Source organism: Polistes dominula, unplaced genomic scaffold (assembly GCF_049000335.1).
Source record: "Polistes dominula isolate Pdom_NZ unplaced genomic scaffold, Pdom_raw_medaka contig_15, whole genome shotgun sequence".
NCBI lineage: Eukaryota > Metazoa > Arthropoda > Insecta > Hymenoptera > Vespidae > Polistes > Polistes dominula.
The window spans coordinates 1,293,621-1,313,732 of NW_028300915.1; the positions used below are offsets into that span (position 1 = coordinate 1,293,621).

At 29.1% G+C, this 20,112-nt stretch overlaps 1 protein-coding gene across 1 annotated transcript in view; it reads right to left on the reverse strand.

Moving 5' to 3' along the window:
• Positions 1–7,917, reverse strand: part of eag (potassium voltage-gated channel protein ether a go-go) — a 79,674-nt gene extending 71,757 nt beyond the window's left edge. The window contains 1 exon segment of the mRNA XM_089170064.1: positions 7,776–7,917. Within this exon segment, the coding sequence (XP_089026190.1) occupies positions 7,776–7,854 (79 nt within the window). The 5' untranslated portion in view covers positions 7,855–7,917.
• Positions 7,918–20,112: the final 12,195 nt, after the last annotated feature.

Consider the following 20,112-nt stretch of genomic DNA (forward strand, 5'->3'; position numbering starts at 1 on the left):
GCTTTTCACACATATCATTGAATGAAGTTTTTTTTTTCTTTTTTTTTTTTTTGGTGAATGCACACAAAAGAGAGAAAGAGAATTTTCGTTTAATTGCGAGTCAACGAACGTGCAAACGTACACGCGGTTTAGGAATTGATTAATATGCAAATCGATGGTAAAAGCTTAGGCGACGTGTAATCAGCATTGTTTTGTACCTATGTGTATGTGTATGTGTCTGTCTATCTGTCTGTATATATATGTGAGTGTTAGAACATATACATACGATGTGTTCATTCGTAAACTCGATTTCTATCAATCGTTTTAGAGACGTAGTAGATTTATCGTTTGAAACTGAAAAACTGTATTTTGTTTGTATTATACAATACTTCAATTATTTATTGGATTGTTCGGAAAAGTAATTTTTTTGGTTTTTTTTTTTTTTTTGCCACACAATTTTGGACATTAGTTTAATGCACATTGGCAAATAAATAAATATAATAAACACGTGAAATCGTTGAGAATTTACATTTGTCAAATTTCATTATTTAAACTTACTGGAAAATCCTAAGTTTAAATACTCGAATGAAAAAAATTGTTCTTCATTTTTACAGAAATAAAATGACATTACTTGTCGAACAATTCATATATTTTGTTTTTGTTTTTGTTTTCGTTTTTTTTTTTTGTATTAGTGAATTATTTTATATATATTTTTGGTTTTTTTTTTCATTTCAAAATTCTCTATGTATTTAAATACTCCTATGATTTGTTATAAAAAAAAAAAATACAACAACGTTGTTCGATTAAATTTTATAAAATTTAAATGTGAACTTTCCGAGATTTATAATTATAAAAGTTAATTTTTTATTTATTTATATATATTATTATTATTATTATTATTATTATAAAAAAATATAACGTGTTACAAAAGTTACGAAGCTTTTAGTTTTATGATTGATAAAAACAGAGATAAAGAGAGAGAGAGAGAGAGAGAGAGAATAATTTAATATTAAAAATTAATCTCTCGAGGGGGATGAAAAAGTCATTGATTTTTTTTTAATAACTACCAATATGACCTTTCAATTTTTACACTGTAAAATAATAACAACAACCTAAAGATATAATAATTATTAAAATAAATGTAACATTCGTAATATTTTTCGATGCACAAATACAATATTGCATAACATATATAAAAATATATATTTTTCCTTTTATATGAATTATTATAAAAAAGAATATACAATTTTATATATATATATATATATAGTTTATTAAAGAAGAAAAATAATATATATTTTATTTAAGTGGGTTGTATCAAGTTTCTGATAATATTTTGAAGCTACACAATTTTGCTTTTCGCGACAGCATCCACGTACTTTTGTTTTAAACAACTACAAAAAGAGAAACAGTCAAGATATATCTATATATATATATATAAAAGTATAGAATATGTATATATATGTGTGTGTGTGTGTGTGTGAAACAACTCGAAAGTTGAACCACGATTTAAACTTGACAGTTCTGACATAACTCATCGCTACTACGCGTATATAATTACCAACGTTTCCTACTACGATAATCTCAACTTATATATAACAAATAATAATAATAATTATTAATAATAACAACAACAACAATAATATTAATAATAAGAATAAGAATATATATTTCGTATAGGAAAAACCTAATTTCTTCAATACGTCAAATTAAATATAAAAATTAATTCGATCAATAATTTTGTTTTAACATTTAAAACAACAACAACAAGAACAATATTAATAATAATAATATTAATACAAAAAATAAATTAAATTTATATTAATTGTTTGCACGAATTTAAATACAATTTTTCTAATATTAAAATATACTATATATATATATATATATATACTCAATGTTAATATAATTGAAATCAATTTTGTTTTAACATAAAACAACAATAATAATGCAAATAATTAATTGAATGCATTTTCATTATTTTCCACAAGTTCAAATATCATTTTTACAACATTGAAATATCCTACTAACTTATTTCAATAATTTAAAAAAAAAAACAAAGAAAAACATTGAAATAATTTAAAATACTTAAAAAAAAAAACTTTACTAATCACTAATCACCATCTGAAACTATTAAAAAAAAAAAAGGAAAAAAAAGATGGTTAAGAATAAATTAATTTTCATCCATGAACAAGATCGACACCTTTATAACAAATCTTATATGCCAACGACCCTTAAGATGGCTGATACGCGGAAGAAAGAAGAGTGCCTATCATCAACTGCATCAACACCACCACCAACTACTCAACTACTAGTAAAAGTAGTTACGAAATGCATTAGTATACGAAAAAGTAGTAGATTCTACCCTTAACTTTCCTACCCAACCCCTTCCTTCCGTCCGTCCTTCCTTCCTTCCTTCCCATCCAAAGCCCTTCGGGGGTTCGTTCCTCTTTTCTCAAGGAGTTACACGAGCGAATATTACAAGAGGACGTGCTTTTACCAGTCCCTAGAAAGGGCCAGTCATAATTTTCTCACAAGCATTTTCTTTTTTCTCTTTTTCTTTTTTTTTTTAAAAACCAAGATACGAATATACCAACACGACTACTATCAAAAGATCTTTTCTTTAATGTATGTATGTATATGTATAGTTAGAGTATAAAGCAATGTGTATATGAAAGAAAAAGAAACGAGGAGTGGGAGTAGAGACGAGGAGTGGGAAAGACGAGAAGTAGAAGTGGGGGGGGATGAGCAGGTAGAGTGGGAGAAGAAGAGAGTCAGAGTGGGGGGAGGGATATGCACGCGTCTATGCATTTATGCATCTCATGCTTGTACGTGACAACCCTACTACTTTGGTAACTCTCAAAGCTAGTTAATTCATTCCTACCGCGTTTCAGCGCGTATACGACGACTCAAAGAATAAAAAAAAAAAAAAAAAAAAAAAAAAGAGAGAGAAAAGTAGAGACCAAAAAAAAAAATAGAAAAAGAAGATAACCAAAAGTTACGGGGGGGGGGGGACAAAAATGATGAATAGATTGTGTATGAAATTAATGTGCATGTATTTGCAAAAAAAAAAAAAAAAAAAGAAGTGGCTTTTTCTATTTTGATAAAAGAACAAAATGTTGATCAGTCCGTTGATTTTATTCAATTTCTTTTTGTCTTATGGTTAAAACATGGATGAATTATTATATTACTCGTATTTTAATCATTGATTTATTTTTTTTATATTTTTTTTTTATTTTGTTTGAAAATAATTGAACGATATGTGGTATAAAAAACGTTCGATTAAAGTTCATTTCATTTTGAAACGTTTGAAGAAATTTCTTCTTCACATTTCCATTGTATATCTAAAGGTTACAAGGAAAATTCGTTTTATATGTTAATAATAGTAATTCGCAATATCCTTTGAAGCCAGTTGTAAAAAAAAAAAAAAATTTGCCCTGTAGGAGAGTAATACCGTCGAGTATTATACAAGTATTATTATACTGTATTTTCTACCCAAAGTTTTATACATTAGCACAAAATATTGCTAAATATTATATTTACCAATTATATTTCTTATATATAAAGTATTGTATTTATTATACTTATATTTTTTTTTGGTCTCTCTTTTAAACCTCCTATCAAACACAAGGACGTTATAAGGATAATTAATGCGAGAGCTAGGGGGGGGGGGGGAAAAGAAGAAAAAGATAAAACGATGGAAGAAAATGGAGAAAATATGATGAGTCGAGAGTGGGGGCGGAAGAGGAAAGAGAAGAAGAGTAGGAGGAAGAGGAGGAGGAGGAGGAGGAAAACGATCAAATTAAAATAGTCTTTGTCTCAACGAAACGTTTTTAACCTTTTGAACGCGTTTCACTTGACGATCATGGAAATATAGTTATAAAGTTCAATTCTCAACCATTAAATAGGGGTTGGAAAACAAGGAAATATATCACGGATAGAAGAAGAAAGAAATAAATCGGATAAAACTTGACGGGGGGTTTTTTTTTTTTTTTTTATTTTTTTCCTAAGTAAGGATAAAGATGATACACGTCTTTTCCGAAGTATCCGTTTATGCAAATGATTTTTTACCATCTCTTAACGTTCGTCAGGATAAAGCTTGAAAAATATACGCCGAGACGATGTTTGAGGTCAAACGAACCGCGAAATCGATACCTGCACGCCCGCCAGGTTCTATTTTTGCAAAATGGAAAGATTCATTAAAAACGTTAATTCATACTTTAACTTCTCAGCCATCCACCAACCCCTCAACATCGACCCCAACCAATCTGTGTTTTGAACACTTTAAAGAAACAATAATATTTTCTATAAATGTTCGATATTTATATTGTAAATAAAATAATATACAGATAAGATATTTTTAGTTTGTTTGTTAATTAGGATACAAGAATGTTGTACTTGTGTTTGGTACGCGTTGCTGTGACTCACAATCAGTCCGATACACACGTCTTTAAGTCAACGAATTACCTTATACCGCTATCTGTTAGAATCTTATCGAACTAACAGAGATAATCATGACTCTAATTAATTAATAAACAAATAATTCGATTATAAATTGAGATATAAACTATCCTATCTTTCAAGTTGAATGAAACTGCATACAGTGTGGAAAATTTTATTCAAATCGGTTCAGTAGTTTAGGAGTACATTGCGCACAAACAACGTGACATCGTAATTTATATATATTAAGAAGATATATTATATATATATATATATATATACGTGTAAAAGTAATTTCATATTAACTTATATTTTCATTCGTTTATATTTTTCGTCCAATTTATAATATTAAACGCGTCGAGGTGAAACAAGTAAAAAAAGAAAATAAAAAACAAACAAACAAAAAAGAAGAAGCAGAAGAAGAAGAAGAAGAAGAAGAAGAAGTAGAAGTAGAAAATTTAACTCGTTTCACGGCATTTTTAATATATTCGAATGACACGCTTAGCCAGGTCGAAAAATAAAGTGCTTTTTGTAAGTACTTTGAATGTTTCAAAAGCATGGGGAATTGTATAATATTGCATAAGATAATAATTAAACAAAAACAAAAAATTTTTCACCTTAATATTATGCGAATTGATTGAACAAAGTTTAGTTTCTTTCTTTTCTTTCCTTTTTTCTTTTTTTTTTCTACATCTGTCAATGTTTTGTCTCGTTTTACAGCGAGTTTTCTATTTTATCGTTTTAAAAATGTCCTTGGTTTAAGAAAAATCTATTTTGTACATTGGTCGGAAGTAGTCTATCGATTACACGAAAGTCGAACTTCTCCCTTGGGTTCTCAACTAACTATTGACGAATCAAAAGAGAGAGAGAGAGAGAGAGAGAGAGAAAAAAAATGAAAAAAGGAAAGAAAATCGAACTTTGCGTATTCTCCTGAGAAATAAAAAATTCACTTTTTTTTTTATTATCTTAAAAAAAAGAAAAAAAAAAGAAAAAAAAAGTAAAGTTCGATAAAGTAGAAAATTCGACAAAATTTGTTTCAACTTACGACGAACACAAAATTAAATTGATAATTAAATAATATAACAAACGATCTAAGAGAGTAATCAAAAAAAAAATATATATAATATTGAAAATAAAAATTAAACGATGCATTGATTAAATAAAAAAAAAAATAAATAAATAATTCGTCAATTAAAGTTAAAGATAAAAATCTTAAATTAAAATATAAAAATTTGATTGTGATTCGTCCAATGGAGAATAGAAAATATTATTTAAATATTTCGTAAATATTTATTTCTTTTGTTTTGTTTTTTTTTTAATTAATTAATGGTAAAATGTTGTTTGTAAATGAAAAAGAAAAATTAGAAAACAGTGTGATTCGATCACCACTACTATTATTATTTTTCAACTCAATTCGGAAATACCTATTAATTGAGATGGAAATAGGAAGATGGTTGATTCTACCGTTAGCGTAGAAAATGGACGTGAAAATAGAAATTCGCGGTAAGCGGCCCGGCCCCATATATATATATATAACCTCCTACTCTAAAATGTATTCTCGAATATTCTGCTACGAATAGATAAATACATAACTAACTATAAACATATTTATACATATACAGTAGTAGTAGTAGTAGATAATATTTATCACGATTATTTTTATTTTTTATTGCTAATTGAAGGATTTATTATTTAAATGTTATGTAGGTCTTTAAGTACTCTAAGTTTTCGATAGATAGCACTGTAATACAATTCAATTATTTCGCTATATTCACGGCATATTTTTTTTTTTTTAGATTTGCATATGACATAACTAACCTTACTTTTTATATTTTGTTCGAATATTATTTGATTTATTTATTCCATTATTAATTGTGGTATTATTTTGTAATTATTTTGTATTTTTTATTGCTAATTTAAGAAATTATTATTAAAAAGTTATATAGGTCTTTAAGTACTCTAAGTTTTCGATAGATGGTGCTGTATTACAATTCAGATTTTTCAGATTTACAAATGGCGTAACTAACCTTACTTTTTATATTTTTTCCGAGTATTATTATTTTAAATATTCCATTAATAATTGTGCTATTATTTTGTGTGTTGTTATATCTCAACAAATAATTTAAAATGATATAAAATCAACATTTTTATAACAAAACAACAGCAACCTGTAACCACATCATCTTATCGTTGATAAGATGATAAAAATCGATGTGTCAATAATCTCTTGAAAATTTGTCTAATTTCGATTAATGGGTTGAACAACGAATGCAGGAGGGTTCGTTCGTACGGTTGGTTTGACTCTTTCACGACACAAGATGAGAAAAAGGATGAGAAGGTTTATTCATCGTTGACCTTCGACCTGTCGATTAATACCTTTCTCTTGGAAACTAGAAATGCATCAAACAGTACCCTCGCGAATTTTCATCGACTAGTGGCATGCATCACCGAGTCAAACAATTCAACGAAATACTCATTCGTCGTTTCGAAGTAGTACTCGCGAATGAGATGCGTTTAAAATTACACTTTAGTTTCGCGTCAATGATTGCACGACCAATCAACCTTTTTTTTTTTTTTTATTTGTTTGTTTGTTTGTTTTTTAAATGGAAATGTGTTTCATATATGCAAATGTGTATGTGTGTCATGTTGGAGTGTATGTATGTTGCAGTGAACTGCAAAAAGATTATCCCCTTATGACACACCATATCGATTCCCATTAAGTGTTATAATTAATCTACGATCGTGTCTTAAAATAACACATGTCTGCCGTTTCGGGTCGGATGGGATTAAAAAATAAAATTCACGTGGTTAAATGTGGAGACCTTCGATCCTCTAACATTAATCCCCGTTCAAGCATTTAATTTTTTATTAACAGTAAACCCTTCCTCCATCCCATTTGTATAATTATGAAAAATACAAATGCAAAAATTTAAACAAAAATAAACCAAATATTCACATAAGAATTTGTATTATAATAATGTTAAATAATAAATATAACAAATGATTATTATTGGTCCTATTAAGGTGAACCAAAAATTCGTGTCCCTTTATTTTTACAACAAGTGCAAACAACTTATCCTTTCAAATAACGTTAATTAAATATTAATAAAAATTATAATTGTCCTATCCCTAAAATACTACGATTTATATCAAAATTTGTATAAATAAAAATATCTTAATATTCCCCAAAATAAATTGTATACAACAGAAAAACACCCAATCCATTATGAAATTTCAAATTAAAATTAAAACACAATAGAGGTACGAACTTTTGGATTGACCTCATCACAAATACTATAAATACTAAAATTGCTAAAATATTAAATAAAAAATACAAAATAAGAATAAAAACTCACGTTGACTGTTGCTACGTCTGATGATGTTCTCAAGGAACGTATTTTGGGGGGCTACCAGGCCCCTACGGCCCCCTGGCATCCTTCTTTCTTCGTTGAACGATCCTGAACCGTGGTCGTTGACTTGAGATGACTATCAGGAGGAGCTCGTTGGTTCTGCGATAACGAGGAGGACGAAGAGGAGGAGGAGGAGGACCAAGAGGATGACAACAACGACGACGACAACGACGACGACGACGAGGACGAGGAGGAACTCGAGCCGGTACCTTGAGCACCGCATTGCAGCAGCCCTTTTTTGTGTTCCCTTCCTTCCTTCCTTCCTTCCTTCTTTCCTTCCTGCCTCCCTTTTTGTGTTTTTCTTCCTTCCTCTCTTCCCCTCTCTCTCTCTCTCTCTCTTTGTCACCCTCCTTTTTCTTGTCACCCTTTTTCACCCTTTTCCTTCTTTGTTCACACACGTCACCACTACTACTGGCACACTCGCGATATCCAAAAACGAGAATCCATCGTCGTCGTCATCACCATCAGCATCATCATCATCATCATCATCATCGTCATAATAATCGGTATAATCATTGACGACAACATTATCATTATCATCATCATCGTCATCATCATCGTCAAGGTTATCGTCATCGCCGCTGGCCGAATCATCGATACTCCCAAATCGTATTATTATTATTATTATTATTATTATATACACGAATATTATGCTTATTGAATATGATAAGGGATTGGATAAGGAATAAGATAAGGATAAATAGGATGAGGAATAGGATGAGGAAGAGGAAGAAAAAGAAAAATAATAAAAGGATAACGTGACGCTTCTTTCGTCACCTGAAGATAGTTTCCCTCCCACGCGACATCGCAGTGTTGGCAGATAAGAAATACGAAAGTTTTCTTACTTTTAATAGTAGTCTCTTATTTCTTTTTAACGATGAAATAGTAGTAGTAGTAGTAGTAATAATACAAAGATTTAAGATAGACCAATAAGATGAAGTAGAAAGAGAAAAGAATAGAAGGGAGGAGAGATTGATCGATAGAAGGACGATGACCTTTGGCCCACTTTTATTGACCAAGATGACTAACAAAGTAGTCACATCGATGACTAGGACAAAGATCGATCGGATAAGCAAGGAATAGTTTGAGGAATCAACAAATTGATTGAACAAGATAATAATGATGAAATAGTAGTAGCACTTGTAGTAGTTGTAGTAGTCGCAATAATACTTGTTGTTCCAGTTGTTCCAGTTGTTGTTGTTGTTTTTGTTTTTATAGTAACAGTATAAATAGGTGAGCCAAGAATCAAGTTTTCTTTTAGGATACGATCGTAAATTCCCTCTGGTCTGCTGGTGCTGCTGCTGCTGTTGGTGCTGATGGATACGTGCCAAATAAGAGCACTGACCCATCTAACCGCAGTCCTTCCACGCGATTGGCCGAGCTATAGCTAATGCTGGCCGTGGAACTTGGTGATGTAATAATAATATTAGATGACGATGAATTAAAGTTAGACGATGATGATGATGATGATGATAACGATGATGACGTTGTTCCTCTTCTTGTTGTTGTTGCTGTTGGTGTTGCAGATGATGGTGTTGCAGATGATAAAAATAAAAACAACAACGACGACGACGGCGACGTTGATTTTCTTCTTCTTCTTCTTGTTTTGGTTTTAAACGACGATGTTGTCGATGATGATAATGACGAGGGTGAAGAAGATGACGACGGAAAACGGGCAAACAACGAAGCAGGCCTCGTTTCAACGACCTCGTTCTCCACATCCTCGGCGTCCTCCTCGGCGTCCGTGCAACTCGTGCCCGCTGAGGAGGACATCCCTTGCCAGTGAAGAACCTGGCTGGAGAAGCCCCTCTTTTTTTTTTTTTTTTTTTTTAAATGTTGTCTTTTAACATTGATCGATCACATCGTAACGATTTTGTTGATTCTACTACTCTTCTTACTCGATGATTGACGATAGATTTCTTTTATTTCGGATTCTTTGAATTTATTCTTAGAGTTGTAGTAGTTTTGATCCTGTTTGATCCTTGAAATCTTCAGCATGTAATCCTCAATCCTCGATATTTCTTCCTTTTTCCTGAAAAATAATGTGAGAATGTATTTATTTGTGTATTATTATCATATGATATATATTTATGTTTAAAAATACAGTGTCACATTGTTCGTTACAAAATGAACTTCGAAATTATTGTATTTTGTATTTTTTTATTGCTAATTTTAGGCCTTTACATACTATAAATTTTCAATAGATGGCATTGTATTATAAATCAATTGTTTCACGTTCTTTTTCAGATTTACAAATGGCGTAATTAACCTCACTTTTTATATTTTTTTTTATAGTATTATTATTGTATATATTCCATTTTTAATTGTGATATTATTTAGTATCTTTTATGGCTAATTTAGGGATTGGTTATTTAAAGGTTATATGGGTCTTTAAGTATTGTAAGTTTTTAATAGATGGCACTGTATTATAATTCAATTATTTCACGTTTTTTTTTTCAGGTTTACATATGGCGTAACTAACCTCCCTTTTTATTATTATTTCATGTATTTCATTATTATTATTTTGTGTATATATATATATACGTATAACATAGAACTATAATAAATTACATTATTATGTAAGTAACTACGTAAACTTGTAAATAGGAATGAAACACTCGTGAAAAAGAAAAAGTTTCTTCCTTACTTTATCTTTTTTCTTCATCTTCTTCTTCTTCTTCCAAAAACTTTTCGACTAAAGTAGTAGTTATACGTATATATATATATATTCATATCTCGAATATCGTATTTCGATAGAATATTTTTCTTCAATGAGGAAAGAAAAAGAAAAAGAAGAAAAAGAAAAAAAAGGAAAATATGAGGAAAAATTATTCGAAAAATTGAACTCGAATTTCTAGCATTTGGAACGATAACGTAAAGAATAATCGTTCTAATAACGTAAGAAGGTCGTGTGCCAAAGTAAATAAGTAGTTCATCCCTTTCGATCGATGCTTTCAAGTATTTTTCCCTTTCCCTCCCTCCCCCCACCCCTTACCCCCGTTAAAAGGTTCACTTTCGAAGAAAAATCAACCCCTACTAATAATAATAATTTCACTATAAATATTACGTAATTTTGCAATTACAGAAATGAACAATTCAATATTGTGTACATATTTACTTTTTTTTTTTTTTTTTACAAAAATATAAATCTCGTTTAAAAAAAAAAAAAAAAAAAATACCAGATGTATAATAAGTACAATACTTAATTAACCTAAATCCAATAGAAAAGTTGTAAGAAAAATAAAACAAAGTATATGTGTGTGTATGTGTGTAACATGAATATATAGAAAGAGGGGAAAGTATGGAGAGTGGAAGGGTGAAAAGAAGAAGAAGAAGAAGAAGAAGAAGAAGAAGAAGAAGAAGAAGAAGAAATAAAAACAGGATTTTGTGTAAGCATAACAACAGCCGAAGACCAAACGTGATTTTAAAGCTTTACCCTACGTTCATGACATTTCATCGGCTTTGAATTTCAAATAGAATCTGAAGAAGACTGCTTGCTACGTAAACGTTCGGAAACTCTATTACTATTGTTCAAGGCCATCTTATGGCACCCTCCACTACCACCACAACACTTATATATCTATAGACTTTTTCAAACGATTCTTCATATTTTTACAGAAATCCAATACCTTTTTACGATAGAAATACACCAAAATACATATATATATAAAAATGTAAAAAAAAAAATAAAAGAAGAATACAAATAAAAATACATAAAATAGTTCCATTTAGTTGACTGCATATTTGATCATATCAAATATATAAATATATATATAGGTATATAGTAGATAAATATTTTAGATAATTTTTAGATATATAATATATATATATATATATATTTGATGTGATCAAATTTTTTTATTATAACAAATTTTATATTTTAATTTAAATTATTTTATATTTTATAATTATATATATTTATTATTAATTATTATAATATATTTAATAGTTGATAATTAATTTATATTAAATTTATTATAAAAAATTCTTATTATTTATATATATTTATTAATATATAACAATTATTAATAATATATTATATAATAATTAATAATATTATATAATAATTATATAATAATAATAATTATATATATTTGATGTGTGATCAAATATGCAGTCAACTAAATGGATCTATTTCGTTTATTATTATTTTTATTCTTCTTTTATTTTTTTATATTTTTTTATACCTCTCTCTCTCTCTCTCTCTCTCTCTCTCTGTCTCTCTGTCTGTTTCTCTCTATCTCTCTGTCTGTCACTTCAAACCTAAGTTGGTTTATCTGAAGTACGATATACACCTTTCACGTTGATCGGCTCGTCTCAACGGGGTCATTTGGCGATAATGTAGGTACTGGTGGTGGTGGTGGTGGTGGTGGTGGTAGGGGTGGATGGGTGGCTGGTCTGTGTGGCATGGACCACCGACTGAGCAAAAGCATTTTGCTCAGGGGGTTGAAAACAGAAGCAGGGATGGGGGTTGGGAGGTTGAAGAAGGATCGATCGATCGTTCTCTCCAGAGATGATAGCAAAAAAAGACAAAAAATGCTTGAAGAAGATGAAGAAGAAAAAGTAGTAGAAGAGAAACAGAGAGAAAGAAAAAAAAATTACGGAAGATGAAGAAGAAGAAGAAGAAGAAGAGGAAGAAGAGGAAGAAAAAGATGATGGTGGGAGGGAGGGGGGAGAGGGTGGTTGATAGTAAAGAGCACAAGAGTGTGCCAAAAAGCTCACCCTCGACAAAAAAAAAAAAGAAGAAAAAAAAAAATGACGGGACACCAACACTCAAATACACTAGGTTCCTCTTTAGAAAGGAGAGAATACGTATTAAAGTACGTACGCGTAAGGAAGGAATCGAGGTAACCTCTTTCTACGGGCTTTACTTCTCCCCCTCCCCCTCCTCCTGCTCCCTCTCCCTCTCCCTCTCTTTACCACCCTCTTCTCCACCTCATCTTTTTTCTCTCTCTCTCTCTCTCTCTCTCTATCTCCTAATTTCTTTCTTTTTAAAACTTCCAAGTGTAGAAGAAAAATCTCTCTTTCTCTTTCTCTTGAAATCGTTTCCGACCAATTTCTTCTTACTGGGCTCCAACCAACACGCCACATTCATATTTTTTTTTTTCTTCGAACAATATTGATGCTATTTTATTTTTTTTAATTTTATATTAATCCATGAAAAAATATTTTTATATATTAGTTCGAGTCATAAGTAACTTCCGATGCAGCTATGTAGAATCTATTTTTCGTATTTACCTATTATAAGTCACCGAAACAAACGGATTTTTGATATCACTGTATAGATGAGGGATTCAGTTAGTCTTCTGTCAACTTTTTGAAGTAAAAACTTCTTTAGAATGGGTGTGATTTGAAAAAATGTAACGGACCGGTAGGCGGCTATGTAACGGAGCGGTAGGCGGCTATGTAACGGAGCGGTGGGAGGCAATGAAACGGCCGCGTTACTAAATAAGAAGAGAATACTATTATCCTACAGCAGATATTTTGTATTGGTCTCATTCTCTCGAAACTTAGTTTCTTGAAGATTTCACTTCTAACACGTGTGATCTGCACACATGTTTCTTTATGCAGTCAATGTTACATTTAACCGTTTTTCTTAACCATTGAAATTGGATAGTAAAAAGTACATATTCGACATGTAACGCTTTAAGAATTGAAACAGGGCAATAACACTAAGGTGGCAACTGAAAAAATATGCAGCGTATACAGTGCAGGACTGATAACTGATAGGACAGTCAGAAATTGCTTTGTAAAATTTCGTTCTGAAGATACGATCTTAAAAGATGAACCGAGTGCAGGGACGTATTTCTAACTTTGATGAACCTTTTAAAGGTAATATTAGAGCAAAATCCAATAGATACGTTGAACAATTGTAAAAAGTGCAAAAAAAAAGAAAAACTCCATGAAAGGTGTCTTGCACTTATCAGTCACAGAAACGACATTGTTTGTCTCATAAAAAACAGAAGTTATTTATGACTCGACCTAATAGTATTACATAAAATGCATTTATTAATAAAATATTGTAATGAATGATAACGTTAGATTACACAAATTGAAATAGAAATTGGTTTAGTTGAATGGGATATATAACAAGGAACGATTGGTAACAGCTTTTACGTACATTTTACGAAATGATAAAATAAGAAAAAAAAAAGTAAAATTCTATTAAAGAAAGAGAAAGAGAGAAAGAGAGAAAGAGAGAGAGAGAGAGAGATATGAGAAAAATCGAATTTATATTGAAAAATATTATTACTTGACTTTTTCGTCGATGGAGAATAAAAAAGAAAAAGAAAAAAAGGATAAATGCACAACGTGATACGTGGAAACCTTTTAAAAGTTTCGAGAGCTTATAATGCATATATCCAATTTAAAAAAGTGTAAGTATTGTACATATGTACACATACACATATATATATATATATTTAACTAACTTTATGTATGTATACTTGAATCTACGGATATTCTATTTAAATTAAGTTTCTAATTAAAAGTAATGTTCGACAACCCTAAGCAACAATTTCAATGAAACAACAATTATAGTTTTTTATTTGATCAAATTTCACAATCACTATTACTCTTTCTATCTTTTTTAAATCAAAGACCAAATTTTCTACACATATACAATATATATACAGGGTGTCCCATGTAAATGTATTCACGATTTTTCAAGTACTTAAATCGTACTAAGATCATGAGATATTAGTGTATATATATATATATGTGTGTGTATGTGTTTAAAAGAATACAAAATAAATGAAATAAAATTAATAATTGTATCGGTCAACGAGTGTGTGTAAGAGAGAGAGAGAAAGAGAAAGAGAGAGAGAGAGAGAGAGAGAGAGGATAAACGATAAAAGCATCGAAATATAAGTCTTCTTCTTCCCCTCGAGATTTCCTTGAGTTTAGAAAAGCTTGTTAAAAGCTCAAACCTGAGGGATACCTTTCAAAACGGTTTTAAAGAATCTCCTTGATTCGAGTGTGTGTCTACATCACCCCCGCCCTTTTTTTTTTTTGTTTTGCTATTTTTTTGTTATTTTTTTCTTTTTTTTTTTTTTTTGTTATCTATAAACGACAGATATTCGATACTCTTACGATAGTTTTAAATAGTTTTCGTCAATGACTATCACCACTCCTACTTTTTGTTTTTTTTTTTTGGTTTTAAATCCAGAAATAGAAATGAAGGACAGAAAATAGAAAAGTTAACTACGATAAAGTAAATAAAAACAACGTTGAATCGTGACAAAAAAAAAATAATATTAAATAGTTAATTACTAAAAATATATAATTAAGTAATTATATTATTAATTACTATTATACTATTATATTATTATTTATATTACTAATTACTATTATATAGTAATTAATAAATAAAACTATTACTACTACTACTATACTATACTATATACTATTATAATACTATTTATTTACTATTTACTAATTATATTAATTTTTTTTTATATATTATAATTAGTTAATCAAATAGTTGATTACGTATGATAAATGATTTAGTATGATATACATATATATATATATATATTTATTATAATTTTAAATATTATTTAAAAATTTTGTTAACTATCTTAATATTTAATTATTATTAATAAATAAAATTATTAGTTTCACATTTACGTATACGAATATATAATGCAATTTATATATATATATATAGATATACTACCTGTGTAGAAAATGAAATGAAAAGATCAATTCGCAAATAAACAACAAATGAATAAATATTCGTAAAGCTTCACATACAACTGACATTGGTTTGTGGCAATACTATTTATAATAGTATTAGTCAAATTCTTCCATCACAAAGTATTCATCGTAAATTTTGTTTTCTTTTCTTTTGTATACGCGACGAATAGAAAAGCTACGAGGATTTGGTGTTTTATAACGTAAACTCATTCGGCCTTTGTGGGGAAAACGTTTTTGCAAGCTAACGCGCGCGGGAGAGTCTCTCGAAAATGTCTGTCTGTGTGTATGTATGTGTGTGTTTGTATGTGTGTGTGTGTGTGTAACAGAGAAAAATAAAAAAAAATTAAAATAAATAAAACAAAAATAGAACAATAAAAATATCGTTGGATGCAAGGAAGCACGTTATCCCACACCGTTTCAAATCTTTCACGAATATTTCACAAATAAACACATAATATATATATATATATATATATATATATATATATATATATATATATATGTATGTATGTATGTATGTATGTGTGTATGTGTGTGTGTGTGTAATAAAAATTAAAAATAGAATTTTGTCATTAATTATAATAATTACATTTAAAACTGTCGACAATTGTTATTATTATTTTGTTTGTTTTATGAGTTAATAAGTGATGAAGCTTATCTTTTCAAGTCCTAAATCTATGATAATCTTTCCATTTTGTCCATTTGTCTCTTAGTTAGGTATTATTCAAATTGTTAAAGAATAGTATAACTAGAAATAGTAGTATTATATATATATATATATATATATATATATATATATATATATATATATATATATGTATATATTTGATTACATGAATCTACTTTATTCCTTATCCGATTTCTTCTAACTTAAAAGAGAATCTCGTTAAAACTTTCTTCTTTGGATTACTACTCGTACATAAATTTTACTTTTCTTTTTTCTACTTCTTCTTCTGTTTTACTTTCTTACCCTTTTTCAACCCTTTTAAAACGTGCATACTATTATTTTATATATATATATATTAATATAAAATTATATAAAAAAAAAATTACGTAATAATATTATTATATTGTTATTCATATAAATATAATGTAAGATTATATTTTTAAATATTAATATAATTTGTAAAATAATATAATAATAATAATAATATAATTTTAATTTTATTTTTTAACCCTCAAAATTTCGTAAGCTTCGTGGTGGTGCAAAATAATGTTTTTTTAAAGCTTTATGCTTAACGATGCTACAGTATAGTATCTTCAAATGATAATTATTATCTGTAATGAAAATGTGTTCATCCAAGCATTATTTAAAAATGTACAGAAAAATACAAAAAAAAAACAACAACAAAATTTAAAAAAAAAATTCGATAAGTAATAAATTCTTAAAAAAAAAAATAATACTCGTTAGAAGAATTAATTACAAACAGTGGTAGAAATTATTTGCCGATTGCTAAGGGTTAATTTTTGGTAATGTAATTTTTTTTTTTTTTTAAATATACAATCAATATTAATCTTTCTCTTTCTAATTTGTTTTATAAGTATAGTTTTAATGTATTATATTTAACATCGCTTTGATGATCGTATATCGAGTTGATACTCGACGTGTTGCCGCTTCATTCGATTTAATTTGTGTATCGATTTGAAGAAAGCCCAAGATATATACAAGCAAGGCCAAATAACAGCTTACAATATGCCCTTTGACTTTTACTCGAGCTTTATTCAAACGGTCAATTAATTTTAGGCTCACCTAAGATATATATATATATATATATGCATCCACATGCTTCCGCTTTACTTTCAAGATAATATTATTGACTTTCACTTGTGATAAGAATTTGATAAGTAATATATATATATATATATATATATAGGGAAATTTATTTAGGGTGAGAGATGCTTGGTGAACATACCACCCAGTTTAATCCTACTAATAAGATTTATTTCAAACAGATATTAGAAAAAGTACAATATTAGTTTCACGACAATCTTACGGTTACAACTGAGATGAGCTATGACTGTATTCTTACAACTGATAAACCTGCGACTGTTACAACTGATGTCTAACTACAGCTACGACTGCTACTGTGACTACTGCTCTACTTCTATGACTGAGACTGCTTTACTTCTTATTTCTTTTCACGTGTTTTATATCAAAACTGACCTACACCCCTTTTGAGAGGGAGGAAGCTTACAAATCTTATTGACCAATAGCATAAAGATCCAACCCATAGTCTACCGACAGGTACAGCCTATGGTTTTAAGTAGTAGGAATCTATGCATACAGAAACTTAATCTAGCACATCGGAATGTTACCCTTTGTTATGGTAATGCATATGTTTAGGTTCAAAGGGTCTCGACACTGCACACATGATTTTTTATTGCACCAATATATCCTGATAATTCTTAAGGTTCGTTTATGGTTTTATGACAGCTACCTGATCTTTTCTTTCTAGTCTGAATAGAGTTTTCCTTTTCAATAAAATATGATCTACAGAAAGGACTAAATACTAGTTTATTGTCTATCTCTGCTACACTTAAAAATCTCCTACATATATATAATATTAATAAATTATTATTATAATTATTATATATATTAAATATTATTTATTATATATATATTTATATAAAATAAATTCATTTTTGATTAAAGATTTTAATTTGTTCTTCTTCATTTTATTTCTGTTTTTTTTTTTTTTTTTTAGGTTTTTACAAATAAATAAATTTTAATAAATAATTCTGTTATCTGTAATCTCAACACTGATATATAAAATCCCACGAATATAATTGTTTCTATTAAGTTATTTAATATTAAACTGAATAATATATTATAATAATATTTTATTGTCATCTTCTTGTTGATAATTTATCAAAATATCTTTCGTAGTCAGTAGAATTGTGAGGGAAGAACAAAGCCATAAATAAAATTCTCTGTATTTCCGAGACTTTTCTTTTTATACATATATATATATATATATGTATATGTATGTGTGTATGTACTTGTATATTATGTGTCTCTGTAAGTACGTCGTTCCATCTGTCGTCGAAAATAAAGCAAACAGCTTGGATAAACGCAAGATCGAAAGATTTCTAACACAAGAAAGATAAGACATATATATATATAGATATGGAAGGTAAGATAAAAGTTTTCTTAGATGATTTCAAACATCAATTAATCTTTTCCATAAACTTTCCTTTTTGTTTTTTTTTTTTCATACAGAAACTAACTTTTCTATTAATATTATAAAATGGCAAACACAATAGCACAACTTATAAAACTATTACTGTGCAAATTGAAAATATCTGACAAACAATTGAAGCAAATAGATTTGATTGAATTATTAAAATGATCCAAAACTTGATATATTTATTATAGATTAATTATTATAATTTATTTTTCAATTATAAAACCATAAAAAAAACCTTGTTTATAAAATGAATTTCAATGGAAAACGTAAAAAATGACAAATGACAAAATGATGATTAAACAAAAAGGGGGTTTCAAATCTTTTAACAAAATTTACAAAACATTCAACAAACTTTGAACTTTCTCGATTAATTTGTAAAAAAAAAAAAAAAACAAGAACAAGGGTTGGTAGAAGTGGATAAAAAATGAAACAAAAAAAAGGTACAACTTTCTGTTTTTTTTACAATTTTGTTAAGCAAAATTGTTTTTTCCTTTTTTTTTTGTGTGTATTTCTTTTTGTTTTTTTATGTTCCTTTCGTTCTCTTAGACCATCCCTTTCTATCAATTCATCCCTCTGTATATCCTTTTCACTGTAAAAATAAGAGGACCCACTTTGAAGTAAAACCTATAAAAAAAAAAAAAAAATAGTATGTCACCCCCCTTGTAAAAGGGTTTTGTGTTCCTTTTACTCGCAGTCGTCGTCCTATTTTCAAGAAAAGCTCAAGAAGTATTTCGTCGAATAACTTTGAAGCTTTTTCCGGTCAGCAAAATTTCAAATATATGAACAAATAAGAGAAAAGATTATGTCAGTTAGTTTAACCCTTTCAATACGACGAGAAATCAGTCCGAGTAAGTCCCATTGCAAAGATCAGTTCATTTCCCCCTCCAAGCGATTATTAGATAACACAATTTTTATGCTTAAAAGATTGAAGAACTTGGAGATGCATAAATGTCCCTATAACAGTGCACCATCAACCAACAACAGTGATTTCACGATTGAGTTTTCAATTGATTGACAAATTTTTTCCAACTGGGACAGCATATGTGTCAGCTGGTGCGAAAGGGTTAAATCATAATACATGTAGGACGAGCGCCACCATGTCAAACTTATTGGGCATTCATGAGAAGGATTGGTCGGTGGGCCCTGGATAGCACAATTGGTTAAAAGAGCAGTCGCCCGGAATCCGTGGTTCGGGTCCCCCGGTCCAGTAAGTCCAGCGGTCCAATTATTTTCACGAATCCCAGACATGGGGACTTAGCCGGGATGAAGGGTCTGCTTCGTAACACGTTCCACAGTTTTAATCTTTGTGAGAACAAAAATTAAAGACGAAAGTTTGAAAGTTGATGACAAAAAGACGAAGTTAAAGACAAAGAAGACGAAAGTTGAAGTTGGTAGCT